This window comes from Herpailurus yagouaroundi, unplaced genomic scaffold (genome assembly GCF_014898765.1).
Source record: "Herpailurus yagouaroundi ecotype Mexico unplaced genomic scaffold, PumYag 162, whole genome shotgun sequence".
NCBI classification, from domain to species: domain Eukaryota; kingdom Metazoa; phylum Chordata; class Mammalia; order Carnivora; family Felidae; genus Herpailurus; species Herpailurus yagouaroundi.
The window spans coordinates 55,739,657-55,766,327 of record NW_024412403.1 but is presented as its reverse complement, the minus strand read 5'-3'; the positions used below and the strand labels follow the sequence as shown (position 1 = coordinate 55,766,327).

The window sequence follows — 26,671 nt, the reverse complement described above, 5'->3', positions numbered from 1 at the left end:
TAAACAAAGAAATACAGATTATTTACAGTAACTTTTTTTTTTAACCTATAACATTGATGAAGATTAAAAATATATTCAGTAGGATACCTGGGTGGCTTAAACATCCATCTTTAACTCAGGTCATGATCTCACGGTTTGTTGGAGCCCTGCATTGGACTCTGTGCTGACAGCTCAGAGCCTGGAGCCTGTTTCAAATTCTGCATCTCCCTCTCTCTCTCTCTGCCCCTCTCCCACTCATGCTCTGTCTCTGTCTCTCTCAAAACTAAATAAACATTAAAAAAAATTTAATAAAAAAAATACTCAGTGCTGGCAGTTCAATGAAACCATCATAAATGCTGATATATAAACCTTTTCCAAAAGCATTTTGGAGATAGGATTCAGTAGCTCTAGTGAAGCCCATAACTTTTCACCTAATAACATCTTGGAAACTTTTCCAAAAGAAATAATTAGAAACACAAAGATGTTCCTAACCATATTATTTTTAACAGTAAACATTAGCCTAAATACTGAACAATAGGAAAACGGTTAAATAAAGTGCAGTACATCCTCAATGGAAATTAGGCAGCCATTAGCAATGGTGTTTTCAAAAAGTATTTACTGGTATGAGAGAATGCTCACACTAAAGGAAAATCAGGATACAAAGTTATTTATATGGCACAATTGTAGATTTGTAAAATACACACACATACACATATACACAAATCAAGGAAAACTCACGAGAGAGAAGGATGAAATAGTGATCTGTGCAATATGAGCTCATGTGTGGTTTTTAGTTTCTCCTTTATCAGCTTCCACGATTCCTAAATTTTCAAATTTAATGATACAATATAAGTATTTTTCCAGATAATAAGAAGTATCTGCAATAGAGGGGCAGGCATTTCCTGGAACCCAGCGGTGCTGGGTCACAAAGTGTGCATTGTGGGTCGCTCACCTTATCCAGCTTGCATGGGACTCTTCCAGTTTCAGCAATGAAAGGGTCACATCCTGGGAACCCTCTCAGCCACAGATAAAGTAGGCATAGTTGGTCATTCTACCATTTGGCCTAAAGGAATCACTGAAGTGAAAAGCTTTCCCAACTGTAAACTGCAACAGTAGTCTTGATAATTCCTTCAGTCTCTCTATAGAACTGGCTATTTTGACCTTGCAGATTTATGAAGCCTTTTAAAAAAATTTTTTTTAACATTTATTTTTGAGAGACAGACAGATCATGAGTGGGAGAGGGTCAGAGAGAGAGGGAGACACAGAATCTGAAGCAGGCTCCAGGTTCCGAGCTGTCAGCACAGAGCCTGACACGGGGCTCAAACCCACAAACCATGAGATCATGACCTAAGCCAGAGTCAGATGCTTCACTGACTTGAGCCACCCAGGTGCCCCTATGAAGCTTTTTAAATAAGTCACATCTTTTTTTTTATTATTTAAAAAAAATTTTTTTTAACATTCATTTATTTTTTGAGAGACAGAGAAAGAGCAGGAGCAGGGGAGGGGCAGAGAGAGAGGGAGACACAGAATCTGAAACAGGCTCCAGGCTCTGAGCTGGCAGCACAGAGCCCGATGTGGGGCTTAAACTCAGGAACCATGAGATCATGACCTGAGCTGAAGCTGGACGCTTAACCGACTGAGCCACACAGGCACCCCTTAAATAAGTCACATCTTAAAGAGCTTGTTGAAAGCAAAGCAGATTGCATTAACGCTAAATAGGCTGGTTAAGCGACATTATACGAGCTCTGAATGTGTGTTCAAATAGGTCAGGAAACAAGAACTACCTCTTGTCTTTGGGAGAAGAAACCTATTTATCTCTCATTTCATTTTTTGTGCTGTACATATTCTTTCCCTTTGCAAGAGAGGGAGTGGCAGGTGTATCATGTCACCAGAGGAAAAGTGAGCTCTGGGGAATCAGCTTAGAGGGTGAAATGAACTTGCTGGTTAGGGCTAAAGCTCTATGGAAGAACAAAGAATTGGGTCTGAAATGCTTTTTTTTTTTTTGCCTGCCTTTCTTACACAATCAGGACAAATCCTCTCCCATGCTAAATCTACAGGAAGTTCTTCTACATCTTTGCTTGGAAAATATCTTGAAAATATAATAGAACTACAATACTCAATGTGCTAGGAGCAATCTCTGCGTCATGGAGGAGAGCTGCAGTGGCTAATCAGGGGGTTGTGGGGATATCAGATGCCCGTGTCAAGCCTTGCCACTGTAAGTACCATTGGCCAGTCACTTAGCCACTCTCTGTGCCTCAGTTTCCTCACATATAAAATGTGGATGCTGGGGCGCCTGGGTGGTTCAGTCAGTTAAGCATCCAACTTAGCTCAGGTCACGATCTCACAGTTCATGAGTTCAAGCCCGAAGTCAGGCTCTGTGCTGACAACTCAGAGCCTGGAGTCTGCTTCAGATTCTATGTCTCCTTCTCTCTCTACCCCTTCCCCATTCATTCTCATTCTCTCTCTCTCAAAAATAAATAAAAAAATAAAATGGAGATGCCAATAGCACCCACCTCATAGCATTGTGAGGATTAAATATGTTCACAAATAAAAGCTTGAAGCAGTGCTGGGAGATGAGTGTACAGGTGGTTTACTAGAGAATACTCCTAAAATCAGCACCAGGGATAGCTGAAGGAAAGAAGCTGAGGAGAAGGAGAGGATGAGCCGTGATGAAGTCTTGACAGAGCCTTAGTGGGGATGGCCCCAGATGTGTCGTGATTTGGGGACAGTGGGTATTTGGCCTCGATACCCCTGCAATCCATTAGATGGTGACCACTCTGAGAGGGGGTCATGAACCGGGTATGGCAGCTGTGAATTGCCTCTCAGGTTTCCTCCCACAGACCCAGGTGCTAGGATCTTAAATCCCCAGGGATCTGAACCCCCCTGAAATACTACAGGGGCTTATCTGATAGTTTATCTTATCTGCAGAAAACCCCCTTGGCTTTGTAGAACATTCACTTCCTTAGATTTTACAGTGATCTAGGATGCTTCCACTCCACCTTCTGTTTCTGTCACATTTACTTAGGATCTGATTCCTTAAAATTTATGGTGAATATTGTGATGTGCTCCAACCTCCCTTTAGGAACAAATGTTAAAGTTATCCTTTTCCAATCCTCTTTATTTTTTGAATATTTCAAAAAAAAAATAGTAAACACACAAAAACAAGAAGAAGGTGCACTTGGGTGGCTCAGCCAGTTAAATGTCTGACTCGATTTCAGCTGAGGCCATGCTCTCACAGTTGTGAGATCTGCATTGAGCTACACACCCAGCATAAAGCCTGCTTAAGATTCTCTCCCCCCCCCCCTCACCCCCCCCCCCTCCCCCAGAGTCCTGGCTTGCATGTGAGTGCTCACTCTTTCTCTTTCTAGAAACAAACAAATGGGCACCTGGGTGGCTCAGTTGGTGAAGCATCCAACTTCTGCTCAGGTCATGATCTTGCAGTTCATGAATTCGAGCCCCGCATCAGGCTCTGTGCTGACAGCTCAGAGCCTGGAGCCTGCTTTGGATTCCATGTCTCCTTCTCTCTCTGTCCCTCCCCTGCTTATACTCTGTCTGTCTCTCTCTCTCTCAGTCTCTCAAAAATAAATAAACATTAAAAAAATTTTTTTTAAACAAACAAATGAACAAAACACCCAGAAATATTCTCAGAGAATTCAGAAGCCCACCTTGAAAGTCAGAAACAGGATGAGGAATTGTTCTAGACTAAGAGACTAAAGAAATATGGTGACCAACTGGTTCAAGGGGAAAATATCTATCTAGCTATAGATATAAAAAACCAATATGGCAAAATGCTAATGATTGTTGGTCTGGGTCAAGAACACTATATTCTTCTTTGAGTCTTTCTGTGCATTTTGAAAGTTTTCAAAAAATATAAATTCAGGGGAAAGTAAGAAATGTCTGCTTGTTGAAATGTCTGTTGCTTGGGTTCTTATTTATTTTCAAACATGTTAAAACAGGAAAGAGAATCTACATGGCCTGAAGGGCAGCAAATAGGTTCAACACTAATACTAAGCCCTAATTTCTTATAAGTCAAGCAGGAAGTAATAGAGGCAGACATGTGGGTTTTAAAATAAGACACTTTTTGGGGCGCCTGGGTGGCACAGTCGGTTAAGCGTCTGACTTCAGCCAGGTCACGATCTCGCGGTCCGTGAGTTCGGGCCCCGCGTCGTGCTCTGGGCTGATGGCTCGGAGCCTGGAGCCTGTTTCCGATTCTGTGTCTCCCTCTCTCTCTGCCCCTCCCCTGTTCATGCTCTGTCTCTCTCTGTCCCAAAAATAAATTTAAAAACGTTGAAAAAAAATTAAAATAAGACACTTTTTAATTCTCAATGAAATTCTGGAGAGAAACACATCATCTGTGAGCACTTAGGAAGGAAAGCAATGATCACTAGGAGACAACATATGTTCATGAAGAATAGGTCATGCATAATACACCTTTCCCAGTGGGGAACATCAAAGATATAACTTAATTACAACAAAGTAGTTGAAAAAGCCCATCAGATTGGGTATGTCATTAAAATGGAGAAACGTTAGCTGGGTTGTTAGTTGAGCTTTCCTTTCTATCTATCATTCTTTCATCCCTTCACTCATTCATTATCAATCATGTATCCAGCACTGTGCTAGGCAACCACCCCCCTGGAATTAACAAACACATTACTGTCCACCTAGACTCAAAGGACATTTCTAAAGATGCTTCTAAAGTTGACCTAGGACCAAATGCATCAGGATCACATGTGGTACTTGTTAGAAATGTACATTCCTAGAGCCCCATCACACGCTTACTGAATCAAAATTTCTGGAAATGAGACTTGGGAATTTCCATGTCCAGATAATGTCCCAGATAATTCTTGGTACACTGAAGTTTGAGAACTACACTAAAGTTCTCTACCCTCTGTTTTGAAATCTTACACATATTAATCAGTGAATTAGGTGAACCCCAGTATAAATTTTGCCTATCAAATTTCTGACTCATAGTTGGAGGAAAAGCTGATAAACTGTATTAAAGAATCAAACTGGAAAAAGACCTTGACAAAGGAGAATGATGGAATGAAATTAACAGTATAAAACTTAATAGGGTTAAATGTTAAGTTCTGCCTCTAAGTTCAAAGAATCAACTACTTAAATACAAGGTAGGAAAGCTCTGGACTGACAGCAGTTCACTTGAAAAAGATTTAAAGTTCAATGAGAGTCAAAAATGTGATATTATTTTTTAAAAAACTCATACAAATTTTAGGGTGCATTAATAGAAACTGAAATTAAGGAATAGAGAGGCAAGGTTGCACCCATCATATTTTGCATTGCAGAGCACATCTATTTTAAAATATTTGAATTTTTTAAAAACCACTGTCAGACTAGAAGTGTCCAAGAGAAGGTGACTAGGTAGTAGTCTTAAACCCGCATCCTATTGAAGAATTAAGGAACAGAATACATTTCACATAGAAAAGTGAATGTTCACATGTCATGATAGCTGACAATATGAGACTAAGAAACTATTGAGTTGTTGAAGAAGGAATTTATTTTTCTGTGTGGGTCCACAGGACAGACCTGAGAATATACGGGCAAAATTATAGGAAAGTTATTTTTGGCTTAATCTAAGAATTAGGGGGCTCTAAATACGGTATGGGCTGTTCCCTTTAGAGATGAATTCCAGCAGTTGGTTAAAACAGAGGATTCCAATTAATAAATCAATCAAGGGAGGTCTAGCATGGACCAGTGGTGATGGTGGGCTAGAAAGTAAGGAGTATGTTTAACTCAACCTTCTGTAATTGAAATACAAAAAAAAAAAATTAAGTGAAAGAAAAATAAAAAAGGACACCTGCCTTACATAGGCAGTCCCTTCAAATATTCCATTCTTTAAATTTTTATATAAGTTTATCCAGAATTTTGGATGCCATGAAAAGCCTTCAGACCCTTATCTGGTTATATCAGTTGTTCATCCTTCTGAAGTCATCTGTTTCTGACATCTTTTAGAGGGGCTGTTTTGGAAAAGGCAAGAATGCCCATGACATACTTCCACCATCCCACAGAGGAAACCCAACCGTGGTGAATCCTTAAGCTGACAGGATTTCAAACCTTACGCTGTGTTAGTCAACAACAGCCAACCTCACCATAAGCGGAAACTGAACTGGAGGGCAAACAACGTGGAGGTTGGCTGGTGCTCTAAGAGGTGGCTTGTCACAAAATCTATGTTAAAATAGAGAGATCATGGTGATTAATTGAAGGGATTATATTGCTTATTTTGGAGAGTTTTATATATAATACACAAACTGGTTGGGCATTTGGAAGATGGAGCAGAGGCAAAAGATATACAGAAAGAAAGTTGTAGAGGCTGTGAAAGCCCACTGGATATACCTAAATTATTAGTAGGCAAAAGCCATAGGGAAGCAGAAACCAAAAACTATGGCAAGGAGTGAGGACCATGGTTGGCGGGTGGGAGTAGGAACCGCTGAAGCAGACATACTGGCCCTTGCCAGAGTTCTCCTAAGAGCAGAGGCAGAAACATTGAACTGCTGAGGTGGTGTCCAGATAAATCATTCACCAGAGCCATCTTGGGTGTGTTTAGCTAACTCTGTTCTCAGAACAACATTCCAGTCTCCAACAATGTCTGTTCTGCAGTCCTTACTATTGTCCTTAAGGACTATTGTCCTTATTTCTCTGTAAATCCTATTTAATACTTCTCTGACTTTTCCATTTTACCAAGGAAAAAGAAAAGAAAGTGTGCTATTGGTAGTTTGGGACATGGCCCAAGCAGTTTATCATCAGTTCAACATTTCTTTACAGTCCCATGGTATTTTTATCTTTAAAATTTCGAGAAATTTCCATCCTCCTCCTTAAGAGATCTGCACTAGTTTCTATACCAAAATAATGTTTAGCCCATTGATTTAAATTAACAACTTAGAGATATATCCCTTTTTTATTTTTTCAGTTCCTTCCCATAACTCCTGGCTGATAACTCATGTAATCTTCTGAGGTATGGCTACCTCAGTTTGAGAAACATGGTCTTGCAATAAACCTACATTAGTTGAGGTTATCTGAGTATTCCCTGAAGATTGTAACAACTGCAGAGGTTGGTCTCAGGGAGATACAAGTGTGTGTGTGTGTGTGTGTGTGTGTGTGTGTGTCCCATTCCAGAACCTCTTCTTATTCACAAAGGCCAGAATGGACAATATTCTAGATGTTTCAAATATGTGTTAATTTTTAATAAACACATGCTATAGAAAAATTGAATTTAATGTTCAAACCCAAATATATTTATTTGTTGATTTTTTTATCTTTCTGTAGATTGAAAGTAATTATATTTTTGCTTGTTTTTCTTAAGTCAGTGTTGATTGCCCCCACTTTATTGTAGGCCTGAAGAAAGTCCACCTTCTTTCATATAAACCTCACTGAAGAAATAATAGGAAGAAAAAGAAGAAAAGCTGAGAACATGAGCAATACAAACAAAACCAAGGATGAGGATCAGACCTAAAACTTGGTCAAGGTGTAGCATTGTAGCTAGCATAATTTTTCCACTACAGTGTATTTAAAAATCAATTATGATAAAAAGTGTTTTTATATGAAGTGTCATTTTTAGTTACTGAATGTTATTATTATGTATTAAAAATCTATTAAAAACTAGATTTTAAATTAAATATTAGATCTCAATAAACTAAATTTAAATAATTAAACCTATTTTTTAAGTTCATTTATTTATTTATTTATTTATTTATTTTTTTAGTAATCTCTACATCCAATGTGGGGCTCAAACTCATGACCCGGAGAGCAAAAGTCATATGCTGCTCTGACTGAGCCAGCTAGGCTCCCCTAAATAATTAAGTCTAATATTAATGGTGAGGGATTACAGGGAGGAGGAAATCCATTGTGAAACCCATATTTTATTTAAAAATTTATACATAAATAATGTGTTGAGAGATTATGATTCTCTAAGTCACCTTTTTGCCCATCGCTAGTGTCTACTTTCTTTAGAAACTGGTTTGTACTTCCCAGGCACTATAAACATCAAGTAAAATTTACTGAGAACCCACTAATAACTGTTTACATCAGTTAAAAAGCCCTTACTGGACAGTAACGGGCATCAGACACAGTGAGGGAGGAGCACTAAGATATGGTCCTATCCTTCAGGAGTCCACAGCCAGCAGAGAGGAAGGGACGTATAAACACATAATTGCAGTGGAGCATGACACATGCAAGAGGGGAAATATGTGTAGGGCACCCAGTCAGGAGTCTTCATAGATACAGTGGCTCCAAGCTAGGATTTTGACACAATATCAGGTAGGGCTTTGACAAGTGAATATCCAAAAGAGAGGTTCCAAGCAAAACTACTTACTTTGTGCAGAGGTGTGATGCAGCATCGGGTATTAGAGGGACAGCTATTGCTTCAGTGTGACTGGGAGATGTTAAAGGAAATAAACTACAGCATGAGTGAGAAAAGAAATAGGGTCAAGGCTAGATTTGTCATTTCTTCTCTCTGCATGACCTTAGGCAAATTACCTGACCTCTATAAGCTTCAGTTTCCTCATTTATAAAATTTCTTCCTAGAATTACTGTGAAAACCAAATGACATAAATTGAAGATTATACATAAGGACTGGCTCCCCAGTACTCAATGAAGACTAGCTGCTCATGGTGTTTGTGGAAGTTGACACAGTTAAATACAAGAATGGGATGCCAGGCCCAAGACCTCACAGGACCACCTCAAACACACTGCCATGCCAGTATCTATAAACTCAGTGTGTGTGTGTATGTGTGTGTGTGTACGATGGATGTGAGGGTAGGAGGGGGGGAGGGAGGGAGGGAGGGAGGAGGGAGAGAGAGAGAGAGAGAGAGAGGGGAAGCTTAATCTTGGGAAGCAGGAAACTCATTCCACCTGTGTCTACTACTCTCTGACACCCAGATTATTATCATATTTAAGCCACTTTCCATAATAAAATGAGTATGTTCAACTGTCCCTTTCTTTTCATCCTAACACCTGGCTTGGACAACCACAGAGCTTAGAAAGATTGCTCACATTTCTCCTCTACCTCCCTCAGAAATCCACTGGAATATTGCAGATGAGTGTACCTGTCCAGCCAATGCCTGCTAGGGTAAAATATAATACACTGTTTTCACACAAAGAGGTGTCTATAATTAATGTATGCCACATAATGACTTTGGAGATAAGTATATATCCATGAGACCATCACCACGATGTATGCCACAAACATATCCATTACCTCCAAAAGTTTCCTCCTGACCTCTTCTTTTTTGGTGATAACAACAGTTAATAGCTACCCTCTTAGCAAATTTTTAAATATACAATATGGTATCATTAACTATAAGCACTTGGCCATACAGTAGATCTCTAGTAGGACTTATTCATATTGCATAGCTGAAACTTTGTGCCCTTTGACTAATACCTTTCTGTTTCAGCCTCCCCTCAGCCCCAGCAACCACCATTCTATTCTCTGCTTTTATGAGTTTGACTATTTTAGATTCCTCATATAAACGGCATCATGGCTGCTGTATCTGGCTTATTTTGCTTAGCATGATGCCCTCCAGGTTCATCCACGTGGTCACAATGGCAGCGTTCCCTTCTTTTTTTAGGGCTGAAAAATATTCCACTGTATGTTTATGCCACATTTTTTACAATCTATTCATCCATCAATGGACATCTAGTTTGTATCCATGCCTTGGCTATTGTGAATAATGCTGCAATGAACACGGCAGCAGTGCTGACATCTCTTTGACCTCCTTATCTTAATTACTTTGAGAATATACCCAGAAGTAGGATTTCTGGGTCATATTCGGGAGTTCTATTTTTAATTTTTTGAGGAAACCCCAAGCTGTTTTCCATAGTGGTTGCACAAATTTACATTCCCACCATCAGCGCACAAGGGTTCCCTTTTCTCTGAAACAAAATGCACTCTTAAAAAAAAAGTTCTCACAATTAAAGTCCAATTGGACACCTCTCTGTTTTTTGATAGGATAGGCAGCTTGAATTCATTTATCTGAAAACCATTCTCTCTTAACCCTGCCCCTAAACTTGCATCTCCTCCTTTGCTCCCTATTCTGGTCAGTAGCATCATTATCTATCCAGAACTCTTTGCAGGAACTTGCAAGTCTTCCTTGATGCCTCTCTCTTTCACTACCCACACTCAATCAATGACTAAGTCCCAGTAGACCTAAGTCCAAAAAGCAAACCTGTCTTCTTCCTTCCGCTTCTCCTGTGGCTTCCTCGGTTCAGGTCCTCATTATTTCTGTGTTCAGGCAACATAAGTGTAAAGGCCTCCTCACTGGACTCCCTGAATCCAGCAGAGCCTACCCACATGGTTACAACCTCTACTTGAAATCATTTCAAGGTGCTCTTTCATCTACAAAATGAAGTACAAATAGGGTGGACGAGGTCTTGACTGCTCTGACTCTGCCTTCCTATCTAACTTTATCTCCCACCACATAACACTTTGCATTCTGTGCTCTAATCATACCAAATTACTGGTTGTTCCCCAGAAAAGCTCTTCCAAGGCTCCATACTTTCATACCTACAAATCCCTTTGTCTAGAACTTTGCTACTTTTTTTTTTTTAATTTTTTTTCAACGTTTATTTATTTTTGGAACAGAGAGAGACAGAGCATGAACGGGGGAAGGGCAGAGAGAGAGGGAGACACAGAATCAGAAACAGGCTCCAGTCTCCGAGCCATCAGCCCAGAGCCTGACGCGGGGCTCGAACTCACGGACCGCAAGATCGTGACCTGGCTGAAGTCGGACGCTTAACCGACTGCGCCACCCAGGCGCCCCGAACTTTGCTACTTTAAGAGTGGTCCATGGACCAGCAACATCGGCATCACCTGGGAGCTTGATAGAAATGTAGGTTCTCAGGCCTCACCCAGACATACTGAAGCAGAATCCACATTTACCACAATACCCAGGTGATTCTTAAACACATTAAAGTTTTAGAGTACTGCACAGAATGCTCTTTCCACCTTTGTTCATCGCACTGGTTCTCAGGCTTAGAGACCCAGTACCCCCTTTTTATATATTAAAAAAAAGCAACCTGCCTTTTACTATCTTGAAATAAATGTTGTGATAATGTATCTATGCTCATAATTTAAAAAATTCAATATAATGTTTTAATAATAATGTGAAAAAAGGCAAGTAATATAGAATAAAACATATTTCTATATGTAAATGGTGGGGCACAATTATACTTAAAAACATAACAAAGTAATGAAATATTTGCCTAAAATCACTGGGAACGGATACAAATGAAGACCAATTCAGGTGTATTGCATTGGTGACACAAATACCATGAGCAATGAGACAGTTAGTGATGCGACTTTTCAGGATGGAGAATGACTCTTGGCAAAGTTCCAAAGAGCAAAACACAATCTTCCTTTGACTCACAAGGGAGTCATATATTGCAAAATTCAGTTTTTAATAAAATTGTGCAAGTCATACTTTGTGTCTATACATGACAGGAATCAGGTTTTTGTCTCAGGTAATTATAACCAGATTTTCACCTACGTGAATGTCTGGTGGGACATTCAAATGTCTGTTGGATGCAGGGCGATGCTGTCTTATACAGGACTAACCCACGCATTGCAGGGCATCTAGCATCTTTGGCCTCCATCCACTAAATGTTAGAACCATCCTCTCAGCAGTGCCACCACCAGTAATGCCCCCTGAGATTTCCAAAGTTCCTGAGGGGACAACACCTCTCCTGCTGAGAACTGTTGGTCTGCCAAAACCACTTTAAGACCTCCTTCAAATCTGTTTACCCAGTTTCTCTCTCCGTCACTGGTGTTACTCTGGCTCTATGCTTCAGTGGTACTCTTAGCTCCCCCGAACATGGTTCTGGTTCAGCCCTTTGAAGTACAGGACTTTTATACCCTCTAGGGGATCACACAATCTTGTGTGATCTTAAATCACACAATCTTTTGTTGAGTAAATGCTTAACAAAAGTGGTTGAATAAATGACTTAAAAAACAAACTAAAAGGAATGCCTGGATGAGTCTGTTGGTTAAGTGTCTGCCTCTTGATTTCAGCTCAGGTCATGATCTCACAGTTCATGAGTTTTAGCCCTGCATTAGGCTCTGCACTGACAGCACAGAGCCTGCTTGGGACTCTCTCTCTCTCTCTCTCTCTCTGCCCCTCCCTCACTCATGCACACCTTTCCCCTCTCTCTTACAGAATATATAAACAAACATTTAAAAAAAAAAACAAAAACAAAAGAACTTTGAGAGCATGTAAATTAGAGACATTTTCATCCATAACAACTGAATGTTTTCTAATATATCTATTTTATCCTGAAGATAGTATGATAAAAATGAACATTTGGTAATTTTTCTTTTGTTTTCTTTATAACTGCAAGTATTTTGGTAATCTTTATTCTTTTTTTAATTTTTTAAAATTTTTTTACAGAGAGAGTATGAGCAAGAGAGAGGAACAGAGGGAGATAGAAAGAGAATCTCAAGAAGGCTCCATGCTGAGCACAGAGCCCAACGCAGGGCTCGATTCCAGGACCCTGGGATCATGATCCTGGCTGAAATCAAGGGTCGATGCCTAACTGACTGAGCCACCCCAGCACCCCTCTGTAGCCTTTATTCTTTTATTCGATGTACTCAGTACCAACTGTGTGTCAGGCACTGAGCTGCACATTCCTTTGAGGAATCTATGATGCATCATGAGAAAGAGCAAAGTACACAACTTGGTATATTTAAATGTGAAGTTATTTTATTTTTTTTAATTTTTTTAATTTCTTTTTAATTTTTTTTAACGTTTATTTATTTTTGAGACAGAGAGAGACAGAGCATGAACGGGGGAGGGGCAGAGAGAGAGGGAGACACAGAATCGGAAGCAGGTTCCAGGCTCTGAGCCATCAGCCCAGAGCCCGACGCGGGGCTCGAACTCACAGACTGCGAGATCGTGGCCTGAGCAGAAGTCGGACGCTTAACCGACTGAGCCACCCAGGCGCCCCTAAATGTGAAGTTATTTTAGCCTCCTGTGGCACCAACCACCAGGAGTAATTCTGACCAGGTGACTTGAGATCCACATCTTCTATATATAATAGTGCAAAAGTTCACATTTTGGTGCTCTCATATAAAGGCTATATGAAAAAATATGTGATTCATTCACTGATGACACTTAAAATCTCTCAAAAAAAAAAACACAACTCAAAAATCAAAAACTGAAGAGAGGCATTTTCTCAAGGTTCATTGTTATGGGTATACTGATATGCCCTCTGTGGGGTGACTTGGGGCCCTTCTACAGACCTGATATTCACCATTAAAATCAGCCTTTCCAAATGGGATGGCTTCATCACAGTATTCTTCTCCAAAAGGTGATTGGGAATATTATTTTTTCTTCACTAATATGCTGAATTTGGTACTTATGCCCTCAGGAAATTTACCACTAAAAAATATACTCCTCTAGTTCAAATAGGTAATAGCACAGGTCTTGAATACATTTGTATATTTAAGGGCTAGTTGTGGGGATGGTGGTAAAAAATTAAAACTAAAATACTTTTGACAGCTCTAATAGTTAAGAATTACAACATATATATCTGCCTGGTTCTTCTCTGTCCCAGAATATCCCACAGCTCCTGGCATGTCTGAGGCATATAACAAATATCTGTCAGATGAATTAATCCATGCATACGTAAATGAATGGTCTATATTTCCACTTATTCTGGGCTTCAGAATTTTTTTTTTTTATTAAGCTTTAGGGAAGTAAAAAATGTTAAGGAAAGCAACTGCAAAGGGTTTTCCTTCCTATCCCAGAGAGAATGCAGTCTTTGGAGGCACCGAAGCTTCTTGGTCAGGCAATGCTGTAACCTCTATCGAACCTAGCACAAAGGTGGCCTTTCTTTGTTTTCCTCCTTCTCTTCACTGGTTTCATGAGCTGGTGCCAGCCGAGTCTAGATGGCATGCGCTTTACACTTGAATGAAACACTCCCTGCCCTCGGTTCTGGGAGCTCCACTCTGCTGCCTCCATCTGCTGCTTCTGATAAATGCTCATATTCTAAATATATTACTATCAGCTCACTCCCAAAGTGGTTTGCCGGCTCTCCATGCAGCAAACAACCCCACTGGCACAGAGCCACTTCTTGGGTAGAAAGAATTTGGGCAGACAGAAGACATACCTCCCAGTGAGGAGAGATGAGAGAGAAGAGGGAGGAAATGGCCTGGAGAAGCTAATGACAAAGACCTTGGCTATGTCCTGTGGGTCTCCAAGGGCCACCAAATCAGCTTACACTGCCAGGGGTACCTAATGCAGGGGTGAGTGGGTCTGAAGTGTAGGCATTCTGAGAGAGCAGCAGAGGTTAAGTTGAAGATGACGCTTTGCTTTTTCTCTGAAAATGAGTTGAATATTCTTAGCCTGGTCGGCTGACAACCCTCCATTATGAATAACCTCCAGGAAACGAAGATTCACAGGAATTTGCCTCCAGCCCTTTAAAGCCTCCTCGGGCACATACACGATTTAAGCTGCTCTTCCAACTCCCCCTGCTAGTTTCAGCTGCCAGTTGCCTCCCTTTCGATGTTTCTTCCTCCCAGCAACTGATCTCTAGCCAGCATAATCACCAATTGCATTTGGGAAAGATGGAGTAATGCAGTGTGGAAGGTCTCCCTGAAGAATGCGTTCACAGCAGAAGCCACTAGGGTAGATGTTTATTCTCTCACAGTTGTGGAATTAAGAAACATCTAGTGGAGTTAAGAAACATCTAGTCCAATTCCTTTATCCTAAAGGCATCTTCAGTTATCATGTTCCAACAGACTCCCGATACCCCTCCCCCACTTCCCCACCACACCTCCCCTTCTCAGTTTGCCCATTTTGGTAGTGGCAACTTCATTTCTCTAGTTGCACAGGCTGAAAACCCTGGAGTTATCTGGCCACAACCAACATCTATCTGGTCCCATGGCAAATCCCGAGGGTTCTACCTTCAAAACATAGCTACTATCTAACCCCTCCTGGCCACCTCCATTGCTACAATTTTGGTCTGAGCCACCTTAATCTCCCCAGTGGATTACTGCAATAGCCCAAGGACCAGCTTGTGACAAATCTGGTCTGCCATCTGCTTTTGTAAATAAAGTTTTATAGACACACAGCCATATTCATTGGTTTACCTGGTGCTCCAACAGCAGTATCAACGAGTTGCAACAGAGATCTTGTGGCCTGCTAATTTACTATCTCTGGCCAACCCCTGAAATAACCCACTAAATGGAAAGTTGGATAGTATCACTGCCCTGTTCAAAATCCTGTCACTCAGGGGCGCCTGGGTGGCTCAGTCGGTTGAGCGGCCGACTTCGGCTCGGGTCATGATCTCGCGGTTCGTGAGTTCAAGCCCTGCGTCAGGCTCTGTGCTGACAGCTTGGAGCCTGGAGCCCGGTTCAGATTCTGTGTCTCCCTCTCTCTGACCCTCCCCCATTCATGCTCTGTCTCTCTCTGTCTCAAAAATAAATAAACATTTAAAAAAAAAAACAAAAAACAAAATCCTGTCACTCAGAGTACAAGTCCTATTAAGCCCTGCGTAAACTGCCCCTGCCATGATCTTCTGACCTTATCCCCTACTATTCTCCCCTGTGCTTACTGTCACCTGATCACACTGTCTGTTCCCCTGCCCCTAGGCCTGTCTTCCTCCCCCTGCTCTTCCTCAAATAAGCCAGGTGGGCTCCAAATGCAGGACCTTGCATATATTGTCTCCTCTGCCAGAAATGATCTCCATGTTGACATCTGCCTGACTTGCTCACTCTTTACTTTTTCTTCAAATGTTACCTTCTAGTGAGCCTTCCCTGACCACCTTATTTAAAATGGCATTTCCTGGGGCGCCTGGGTGGCTTGGTCGGTTAAGCGTCCGACTTTGGCTCAGGTCATGATCTCACGGTCTGTGGGTTTGAGCCCTGCATCGGGCTCTGTGCTGACAGCTCAGAGCCTGGAGCCTGTTTCAGATTCTGTGTCTCCCTCTCTCTGTGACCCTCCCCCGTTCATGCTCTGTCTCTGTCTCAAAAATAAATAAACGTTAAAATAATAATAAAATGGCATGTCCTCCCCATCCCTTCTCATTGCTTTACTTTTCTCCACAGCTGCTACCACCATTTAGTGTACCACACTTCCCTTTATTTATTTCCTATGTTGTCTCTCCCCACCCTCCCACTAAAACACAAGCTCTGTGAGGGCAGGGTTTTATCTGGTTTGTTTTCCTGATGTACCCACAGTGCCCAGGCATGTACTAGCTGTTCAATAGCTCTTTTTGAATAAATACATACATACATACTTAGAAGTGTCTCAGCAGGGTATCTGTAAACACTCCTGCTTAGGAGAAAGAATCACCAGGAGCTCTAGGCAGAAATGACCTCTGTACTTGGGGAGGCACTTTATTTCCCACTTTCCTACTTTCTCTTTTCCATCCATCTTATTTCTCACGATGTAACTAGCATACTTCTTCTATTCCTTAAGTCTATGGCTATAGTTTCTGTAGCATTTCAGATCTCAGTCTTTTCTGTTCTGCCTATCATCATTAAAACATATCTCTCTGGCTTCTATTACCAAAAGACTCTGGCCTGTTCTCGTCTAAGCTTATAAACTCATTAAAGCCCAAATATTAATGAATAATAATGTCTCTACCTCCTAGAAAATAATTTGCATTTAAACAACTTTCAGTGCCTCAATCCAAAGCGACCAGTGATGTGGGAATTCCCAGCAGGCAAAAGGCCTGGGCCAGCTAGGGTAGTCATGGAAAGGTCCCTCCAGCAAAATCAAATCACAGCCCATCGGCAGCTGTCCACTTTGCCTCTATAAGATGAATCCAGCCATGTATATCCCCATCAGACTATGTGTGCACCCAGATACACAGGGTGTCAATTAGAGGCACTGAGAACATCTTAACTTGCATGGAAATGAGACTGTCACTTGTGATATATGTGCACACTTACATATATTACTATCGATTTCTTCCCTTAGTGCTTTGATAGCTTTTCATCTAACTTGTGGTCCCACTGGCACAAAGCCACTGCTTGGGGAGGAAAAGGAAGCTGGGTAGGCATAGTATTCAGCCCCCAAAGAGGTGAGACAGGGAAAGCGGATGACTATTGGAGCACAAATTACAAGCATGTTCCATTGGTCTTCTGGGGCCATACTTACAATGCTTCAAAACACAGTGTGGGTTCTGAGAGTACAAAGGAGGAAAAGATTGAGAAGTGCAACCTTTACACGAAAAAATAATACCAGCAGCAATAACAAATTTGTTTCATAAGAGTAGTATGCAAGGAAAGCAGATTTTCTTAGGCAATCCAGTACTGCCAGACAAAATTAAGAGAATCATCTATACAACTGAAGAGGAGGAATATATCCATTACCAAATCTGACTGATCTGTCCATCAGAAACCCTTCTAACATCTCCAGAGGAAGGAGCATTCATGCACACCTATGGGCAAGAATGCTGCTTACCTTTTTAGTACAGAGCAGATTTAGATGACCCTTTTATCTTAGTTTATCAGAACCAGCTGCAGGTGATCTAGCCCACGTGATTTTTGAAAACGAACAAATAATTTTCTTTTGAATTATGATAGAGCATGACTCATTTCTCCCCTATTCCACATACCACCACATAGGTGCCTCTGAATCTGTCATCTGGTGAAATGGGTATTGATTTGTCATTCCTCCAGGGAATCCTTGGTTTCATTTACTTCCTTCTCTAGACAAAGAGACACATTTATGTGACTATATGAAAATTTCTACATTTTTATCAAAATGGCATCTTGTATGGCTAAAATTAACAACTCAGGAAACAACAGATGTTGGTGAAGATGCGGAGAAAGGGGAACCCTTTTGCACTGTTGGTAAGAATGCAAACTGGTGCAGCCACTCTGGAAAACAGTATGGAGCTTCCTCGAAAAATTAAAAATAGAACTACCCTACAACCCAGCAATTGCACTACTAGGTATTTATCCAAAATCACAAAAATGCTGATTCAAAGTGGCATATGCACCCCAATGTTAATAGCAGCACTATCAACAATAGCCAAATTATGGAAATAGCCCAAATGTCCACTGATTGATGAATGGATAAAGGTGTGGTATACATACACACATGCACATGCACATACACACACAGACACACACACACACACACACACACGGGAATACTACTCAGTGATTGAAGGAATGCAATCTTGCCATTTGCAACTACTGGATGGAACTAGAGGGTACTATGCTGAGTAAAATAAGTCAGTCAAAGATAAATATCATCTGATTTCATTCAAACATGGAATTTAAGAAACACAAAAGATGAACATAGGGGAAAGGAAGGAAAAATAAGATAAAAATGGAAAGGGAAGCAAACCATAATAGACTCTTAAATACAGAGAACAAATTAAGGATTGCTGGAGGGGTATTAGGTTGGGGGATGGGTTAAATGGGTGATGGGCATTAAGGAGGGCACTTATTGGGACTTGTTGGGATGAGTACTGGATATTATACGTAAGTGATGAACCACTGGGTTCTACTCCTGAAACCAATACTACACTGTATGTTAGCTAACTTGAATTTAAATAAATGAATTTATTAAAAAATGGCATCTTGTAAGTGGAAACTCACAAGACATTAGCCCAGATTTCACATACTAAATATCTGGATGCGCACACAAAAAAGGCAGCTTGTAAACTACCATGAAACCAATTTCTTAAACTACTTGTAAACCCACCAACTATAGAACTAAAGTGATCCTCAAGTCACTCTGAAGCACACTTTGGTTTCTATCAGTACGGACGTAGTGCATGTGCTCTTTCACCATAAGATGTTAGAGAAACCTGCAGCTAATACAAAACACCCAGTGGGCCAAGAGACAACTGGGGTTGCCAGGGATTCTACACTGTACCCACCAAATCCAAGGAGACAGAGGCACCGATGACATTTTTACCAAGATGGATTATCTCCTAGGAGGAGCACCGGACTTCCAAGGTCAGGCCTGAAGCCAGTGGTTCTCATATTTTAGTATAAACCAGAAAGGCCCGGAAGACTCCCTGAAACAGTGATTGCTAGGTCCCACACCAGAGTTTCTGGTTTGGTAGGTTTCAGGATAGAGCTCAAGGATTTGCATTTCTAACAAGCTCTCAGTGGCTACAACTGTTGCTGATGCAGGTACCACACTTGGAGAACTACTCCTATAAGCATAGTGTTTCTATAACATTTTCCTTTCCTCCTACTGTTGTTGTTCATGGGGCCTGTGGTTGGGGAAGAGAAGGTAGAAGTTGCAGCTGCAACAATAGCACTTGGCACATGGGAGCCTTCAAGTCCAGGCTGCCATTCAAGACAGACAAGTAAGTGAGGTTACGGGCACATGGAATCAGGCAACCTTTCTCATGATTCCAAATATGTACATCTGTCTTGTCTGGCAGTTTGATCCTAGTTTATCCACTTCACTTTTAAAGCCCATCTGATGATAGTTTGAGTCCGCTGGCCCACACCCATAGCAATTAGACCAGTATTAGGGAAGAGCAGATTGGCAGATGCACGCTGAGAACTCATGTAGCATCAATAAGCAAACTCGACGAAGCACAGTGTCTTGAGTAATTTTGCACAAGTGGCCATGGACGGGCAAGGGAGAGCACACCTAGAGAGCACTGTTTAGGCAGAGAACAAAGCTTTCTCAACAGACATTCCTGGCTGCTGCAGGTGGGGAACTCTTCTGAAACTGGAGAGGAGACTATCAGCCTGACATGCAGACAGCTACTCTGCAGCTAATTTCAAAGGACATTCATATGCTCTAGCCTTTACTCTTTCTTTTCCTAGAAAACTTGCCCCTCTAAGGATACAAAAGGCAGTCTTTGAAATCTATTTCTTTCTACACCTTGCTCCATAGAGGAACAATAGTGCAGTAAAACGTTGCCAGTGGAGCTGGGACTAAGAGGTACAGTGAGGCCTCAGAGTGGTTTTGGCTAATGCCAGTATTCAAGGGTATTTTTGTATACAAACAAGGAAGTGGGGAGCTGCCTTAGCTGCTGGGAATATTTCTGAAGGGCTGGACTATGTCATTAAATGCTGTAGATGGTATCTGTCAGGAGAGATGACACATTTATTTCTATTCTCGTTGTACGTTCTTTGTAGGTCAGCCAGAGCTCTGCTTTGCCTCATCCTTACTCTAGGGCCCAGGCCGACAGAGCAGACACTGTCTGGAGCATTGCTGATTGCCATGATGTAGGGAAAGAAAGAGTGGCAAATTACATGCTAGGTTTTATGCTTTTGTCCAGAAGTAATACACTTTACTGGCTACAGTGGGTTGAATAGTATCCCCTCAAAATTCATGCCCGTTCCTGGATCTTCAGACTGTGTCCTTATTTTGAAACAGGAAACTTTGCAGGTGTATTTAGTTAAGTATTTGGAAATAACACTGTAATTAGGGTGGACCCTAAATCAAATGACTGGTCTCCTTATAAGAAGAGGGACGGGGCACCTGGGTGGCTTAGTTGGTTGAGTGTCTGACTTCAGCTCAGGTCACGATCTCGCAGTTCATTTGTTCGAGCCCCGTGTCGGGCTCTGCTCTGTGCTGACAGCTCAGAGCCTGGAGCCTGCTTCAGATTCTGTGTCTCCCTCTCTCTCTCTCTGCCCCTCCCCTGCTTGGACTCTGTTTCTGTATGAATAAATGTCAAAAAAAATTTAGAAAGAAGAGGGACATAGAGATATTAAAGGCCATGTGAAGACGGAGTCAGAGATTGGAGTGTTGCAGCTCAAGCCAAGGAACTCCAAGGACTGTCGGGATCCACCAAGAGCTAGGAAGAGGCAAGGAAGGATTCTTATCGAGGACTTCAGACAGAGCATGGATCTGTTGACACCTTCTTTTCAGACTTTGAGCCTCCAGAACTAGGAGAGAATACATTTTTCTTAAGTCTCCTCGTTTTTTGGTTTTAGGGTAGACCTAAGAAAACTAATCCACTGGGCAAAGTAAGTCACCTGTGATACAAACCTCTCTGGAGCTCAGTTTCTTCACATACACAATGGATATGAACAACGCTTCCCTTACTGAGCTGTTACAAAGATAAAGGGAATAAATATGAAAAGAACCTAACTATGGTACACACAATAATGCCTCCCAAAGATTGTCAAACTCTAATTCCTGGGAATTTGTGAATATGTTGCCTTACATAGCAAAAGAGAGTTTGTGGATGTGATTAAGGTTACAGACCTTAAAATAGGGAGATTATCCTGGATTACTGAGGGGTCCAATCTAATCACTTGAGCACTTATAAAAGTAGAAGAGGAAGGCAGAAAAGTCAGTCATAGAAATGTGGCAGAGGAAGGGGAGGCAGAAGAAACGTGATAACATAAGAAGGATTTAATGTACCACTGCTAGCTCTGAGATGTTCAGAGACCACATGCAACTACACACAATGACCCCAAAGAGGCCTCTAGATGGTAAGCAGCCCCCCTAACCCCAGATGGCAGCCGGCAAGAAAATGGGGACCTCAGACACTGAACTCTGCCAACCACCCAAATAAACCTGGAAATGGATTCTCCCCTAGAGCCTCCAGAAGGGAAAGCAGCCCAGGCAACGCCTTGATTTTAGCCCTGTGAGACCGGAAGCCAAGAAACCAGCGGAGTCCAGTGGACTTCTGTCCTACAGAACTGTAAGATAATAAATGAGTGTCGTTTTAAGCCCCTAAATTTGTGTTAGTTTGTTCTGCCAGCAATAGAAAATAAATGCATTAGCACAGTGAGGTCTTGGTGCATAGTATGTACCCACTACATGTATGTTATCTGCCATCAAAGGGCAGAGTTAGGCAAGATACAGAGGGGCCTTCCCAGGACCCCAAACATTACATGCTCTCAAAGAAATAAGCCTGCTGTGATTTTACAACCTAACCCAGAAGCTGGCTTTCTCTCGTGCTTTCCAGCTGTCATGTGTGGGCCCCCTACATGGGTAGCCTCCAGCAGCAGCAGCAGCAGCAGCAGCAGCAGCAGCAGCAAGAACAGGAGGAGGAGGAGGAGGAGGAGGAGGAGGAGGAGGAGGAGAGGGGGAGGAAGAGGAGAAGGAAATGCTGTTTCCCCTGACTTAAGTAAAACACACCTGTGCACATCTGACATCCAGAAGGAAAGTTACACCAGAGCCAACTGTCAGCACTCTGGTAGCATACTTCTCACCTGGAACCATTAAGTCCTGCCATCCTTGTATATGGAGGCAGTTTCTGTTCCTAATATTTGCTCCTAATTGAAGCACAAGCAAGGATGAAGAGCATTTCCTGCTGCTAAAGCCTTCCTTCTGTCCCCCTAAGCCAAATCCATCTCTCCAACCACATGTCAATATCTCCCAGCTGCCTAACCATCCAAACCTAGTCCTTAACCAGAGAGCACAGACTCTCCTTGCTACATCGCTTTATTTGATGACTGGAGCTCCTATGCTTTAATAACTAGGTCAAGTTGAAATAACATCCTAGGACACTGGGCCCTGAGCCAGGTGTCAGAGATGTGGGCCACTCGGCATTCAATCACTAACAAAGTGTTCAGAAAAGCAAGAGGATTAAGGGCTACCCACTGGGCACAGACATGTGCCTCTAGCTTGAATCAAATGTAGACATTTTGCCAAGTCCCAGTACTTCTTCAAGGCTCCAGACCAGCAACTGGTGATCCTTTTGATAATAATTTTCATTTCTATTCTAGGAGAACCATCTCACTATAAGGAGACTATAATATTAAGAGCTAGTATTGTGTGCTTACTGTACACCAGGCACTGTTTAATATAAGTGTAAAGTGTTCACTTATTACACTGTTAAGGCAATTTGAAGATTTAATTTCTATTATCTTTATCATCTAGCTTTACAAATGAAGAAACTAGGGCTCAGAAAGTTTAAGTAACTTGTCTAAGGTTACCTGGTAATACATGGCTGGAGCTGTAACTCAAAGCTAGACTAAAGTTTTCTATATACTACATACCACACTGATTTCTTTAGGTCTCAACCAGGCACTGTGCCAGGCCCTGGAGATGCAAATATACCCAGGAAAAAATTCATTTTCTCCTAGCTGACATGATAGAAGAGGAGACAGATATGTAGAAAGATGTATTGATATATTTTATTAGCAGCATGAACAAAGTATGATGGAAGCGGTAATTAAATCCTTTAAGTGGTGGAGAATTATAGGAAAGAGGAAAAGTAGCATTTGGGAAAGGCTTCTTGGAAGAGACAGAAAAAGGACAAGGGAGATAGACATAAATGAGAGACAGAGAGGAATTATCACATATAAGTGTGGACAAAATGCTCATTATCTCTCTCTACCCTTGTTTCTTCATTGCTAAAATGGAGATCATAATATCTGTTCCAAGGCTGTTATGAAGACTAATTTAGGTGATAAATCTAATGTGTATTACCTCTGTTTAAAACATTCTAATGTGTATTACTCCCTTGCCTTCCACCCTCCCCTCCACGCCCCCCCCCCCCAAAAAAAATCCCTTATGTAAAGATAAGATGAGCTCAAAATCCAAATAAAAAGGTTTGGGAGCACTAAAAGGGAAACATAAATGTAAAGCGGTTAGATACTGGAGAGAAGAGCCCAAGGTTATCTAAGAGAGATTTGGATTCTATCTCTGGAAAAGGCCTCCTCTTGCTTCACCATCAAAACACATTCCCAAGAGTAGAAATAGTCACCCAGGTGGCCTCTCATTCACCTGACATGAGCCTACTGCATTTTCTGCACACAGCTACACTAAGCTCATAGCCTCGGCAGCTCCTAGTATGAAACAGAGTATCCCTCAATCTCTACCTCTGAAGATTGGGGACAGTCCTTCCCAGTCACTCTTCAGCTTTAGGGGGGTCGGTTGGTCTCAGGGACAGCTGACAGCCTTATTTAGCCAACCAGCTGCTCTGTGATACACAATGTCCCGAATGCTCAAAGTCTGGTGGATGATTCTTTTGTATCCATATAAGCAGCAGTTGGAGGAGAATCCATCAGTCCCTTTGGTAGCCTCAGGGTGTCAAGGCTGCCATTCAAATCATTACCACCATAATTATTAACCATTATTTTAGTGAGATATCTGCTAGGCAACTGTTTTTCTTTTTTTTCTAATCATTAAAAAACAAATTTCACTGGAAGAATGCTTGCCTCAAGTCACATCAACACATTTATTAAACCCCTTCTGTTTTCACAGTTCGATAGGAAGTCTTGGAGGAAATACTTAAAATATTCTCTGAAAGAATCGATAATGCTGTGCACAAGAGGTCCAGACCAAAAAAATAATAATTATTATAGAAAAAAGTTACACACGTATACAATATACTGCTACAGTGTCGGGGGGCGGGGGTGGCAATTGTTATTTCCTGGATTTTATTACGACAGGGATGGGGTGCAATGGAAGAGACATCACGGGTAGAGGCTTTGGAGAAGCAGGATACTGTGGTGAGAAACTGCTTTCCTTTCCAGCGGATAAGAGAAAAACAACCAAGGGGAGCAGACATATATGCACCCCATTAAGGTAGCCACCGGAGCCGGACTCTTTAAGGAGTTAGTTCACCATTTAGGGTTAAGTGTTACCTGGGTTACACTCAGGAGTAGTAACTAACTAAGGAGTTAGTTCACCATTAGGGTTAAGTGTCACCATTTAGGGTTAAGTGTTGTAAAAGGGCTTTCGCTTCAGGACGAAGGATGATGATTCAATGACACAGTCAAAGGCCTTGTCCACATTTTGAACCCATTTTTCAAGCACGCTAACCCCGAACGGTGTAGCGGGCTGCAGGAGTTGGGGTCACTCACCAGGCTCAATTGAGGATCCTGGGAAGGGACGTCTTGAGTGTGTCAGCCAACGTTTACAACCGTGCCTGACTGAACCTGGGGGCTTGGCGTCAACCACACCTGAAGATGTTTACCACCACGAAGGAAGGTGCTGGAGGAACCCTGTTCAGAGGAGAAACACACTAAAGAACAAGGCGAGAAAGCGCGAGGGGAGCCCACAACCGCACCGGAAACAAAAGCTTGTGGGGCAGGTGGACCGAAGCGGCGCCCAAGAGGGCGAGCGGGACCTCGCCGCAGACAGGCCCGCCCCCTCGCCCAACACTCAGAGAGGCGCCCCGGGCTCCCAGACTGTCGGGAAGCGTAGCGACGCCCCTACGCGAGTGCGCTCGCGTTGAGGGGTGGGGGGGCCGAGGCGGCAATTAGGGGGCGCAGGCACAGGTTCGGGCGAGGACGCGGCAGGAGGGGCTCTTGTGGGCGGAGACGCCCAGGTCTGGGAGCGCAGCGCCAGGCGGCGCTCCCGAAGCGTGACGGTGGGCGTGAGAGCGGAAGAGGACCGTTGCAAGGAGGGCACGGGGCCCTGGGTGGTGTGAGAGGCCCGAGAGAACCGCGGAGAGGGCGGGGGCGAGGAGGTCCCGGGTAAACGTAGGAACACACGCTCAGCCTCCTGTGGCGGCTGGCGAATACACCGTGGGGGTGGGGAGTGGAGGGTGGCGGGACGTGACCCGCAAGTCCGGCGCGTGCCATTGCGGGGGAGCGGGATCCAGACCTCGTCGGAGCAGACCGGAGCGCGGACTCGAGCCCGCAAAGCCGAAGGGCTTCGCGTCAACAGCCCCGGCGGCGGGGCGGGGGCGAGTGCGCGTGCGCGTATCGCGCGGCGGGAGAGCGGGAGGGTGGGAGGGGAGCGAGCGGGAACGGGGGGGGGGGGGGGTGGCAGGAGCGCGCGTGCGCACGGCCAGGCAGCCTGGGCGGCGGGTCCTGCCAGTGACGGACGGCGGCGGCCGGTCCTGCTTGTGACGGCGGTGGCGGCAGATCCTGCCTGTGACTGCTTCGGTGGCTGCTCCAGACACCTGCGGCGGCGCCGGCGGCGACCCCACGGCGGCCGCGATGTGGCCCCTGGTGGTGCTGCTGCTGGGCTCGGCTTGCTGCGGTGAGTGGACCCTTTTTCCTGGGTCGGCGACTCGTGTCTCGGCGCCCCCGCGGCGCCCCCGCGGGTGTGTGGGCTGCGCCCCGGCTGGCTCGGCGTCGCCCTGGAAAGGGTGGTCCGAGCGCGGGACGCTCGGGCCCTGCACGCTCCTGGTGCGAGCGTAGGAGGGCCCTCGGGTAATCCTGCGCCCCCTTCCTTCCTTTCCCTCCTCTTCCTTTTCCCCCCTCGGTGGGAGAAGAGTTCTTCTCCTCCACACCCCCCCCCCCCCCCGTACTCCACCTCCAGATGCACACCGAAGAAGGTTCTCAGCCGTGCACCTCGCGCAGAAATTAACTGTGGAGAGAAAGGGCGCGATCGGAGGCGAGGGGTGGCAACTGTTGGGGGCCCCCCTCTTTTGCACCCCGCTTCCTCCTCTGTGTTTAAACGCATTTGGGGATGAAGGAGGGAGAGTGGGAGGGCCCGGGCCTCTTGCGTTAGAAGTGCGCATTTTGGCGAAGTCTGCAAGATGGGATTTCTCCTGTTTGCCCTCCCACTTGAACATAGGAGTTAAGGAAACATAAAGGACACAATTAAATTGCATTTCCAACCCAGCATTTAATAGGAAGAATATTTTGAGTGCTTTTTTTTTTTTAACTCTAGAAATAAGCTACCTGGAAACTCTCGCTACCCACCCCCACGCCCTATTGCCCGTTCCAAGTTTTTCTACTTTATTTGGGCGAACCGTCTTAATACAGATTTCGCTTGAAATATGAAGACCGTAACCTCTCTAGAGTCCAAACATATTTGCAGCAGAGTGGGATTTGGTGTCTTTCAACGCCAAAGGCGTTTGGTCCCCCCAGGCTTTTGGAATCCATTATGCTTTTTTT

At 43.2% G+C, this 26,671-nt stretch overlaps 2 protein-coding genes across 11 annotated transcripts in view; one reads left to right on the top strand and one right to left on the bottom strand.

Annotated features, from left to right (window-relative positions):
• Positions 1–213: 213 nt before the first annotated feature.
• LOC121036192 (dapper homolog 3-like) lies at positions 214–26,651 on the bottom strand. 2 transcript variants are annotated; one of them, XM_040484415.1, is made up of 3 exons: positions 24,683–26,651; positions 22,326–22,330; positions 13,626–14,650 (listed from the first exon to the last, which is right to left on the bottom strand). In XM_040484415.1, the coding sequence occupies exon 1, from the start codon at positions 26,232–26,234 to the stop codon at positions 24,984–24,986; it is 1,251 nt and encodes a 416-aa protein (XP_040340349.1). In that variant the 5' UTR covers positions 26,235–26,651; the 3' UTR covers positions 13,626–14,650; positions 22,326–22,330; positions 24,683–24,983. The 2 variants fall into 2 exon arrangements, with proteins under 2 accessions (XP_040340351.1, XP_040340349.1); XM_040484417.1 differs by lacking the exons at positions 13,626–14,650; positions 22,326–22,330 and adding an exon at positions 214–800.
• Positions 21,238–26,671, top strand: part of CD47 (CD47 molecule) — a 54,819-nt gene continuing 49,385 nt past the window's right edge. For 7 of the 9 annotated variants that reach the window (XR_005793273.1, XR_005793272.1, XR_005793271.1 and 4 more), the window contains exon 1: positions 25,706–25,808. Coding sequence is in view for 4 of the 9 variants with exons in the window: in XM_040484421.1 (XP_040340355.1) it covers positions 25,766–25,808 (43 nt within the window). In the remaining 5 variants the exon portion in view is untranslated. Of the gene's footprint in view, positions 21,568–25,705; positions 25,809–26,671 lie in introns of those variants that run through there. The other 2 variants (XM_040484423.1, XM_040484422.1) reach the window with 2 other exon arrangements.

Excerpts from the sequence above, each read along its gene's own strand:
- LOC121036192 (XM_040484417.1), bottom strand. The coding sequence starts at position 26,234 with ATGCGTTTAAACACAGAGGAGGAAGCGGGGTGCAAAAGAGGGGGGCCC.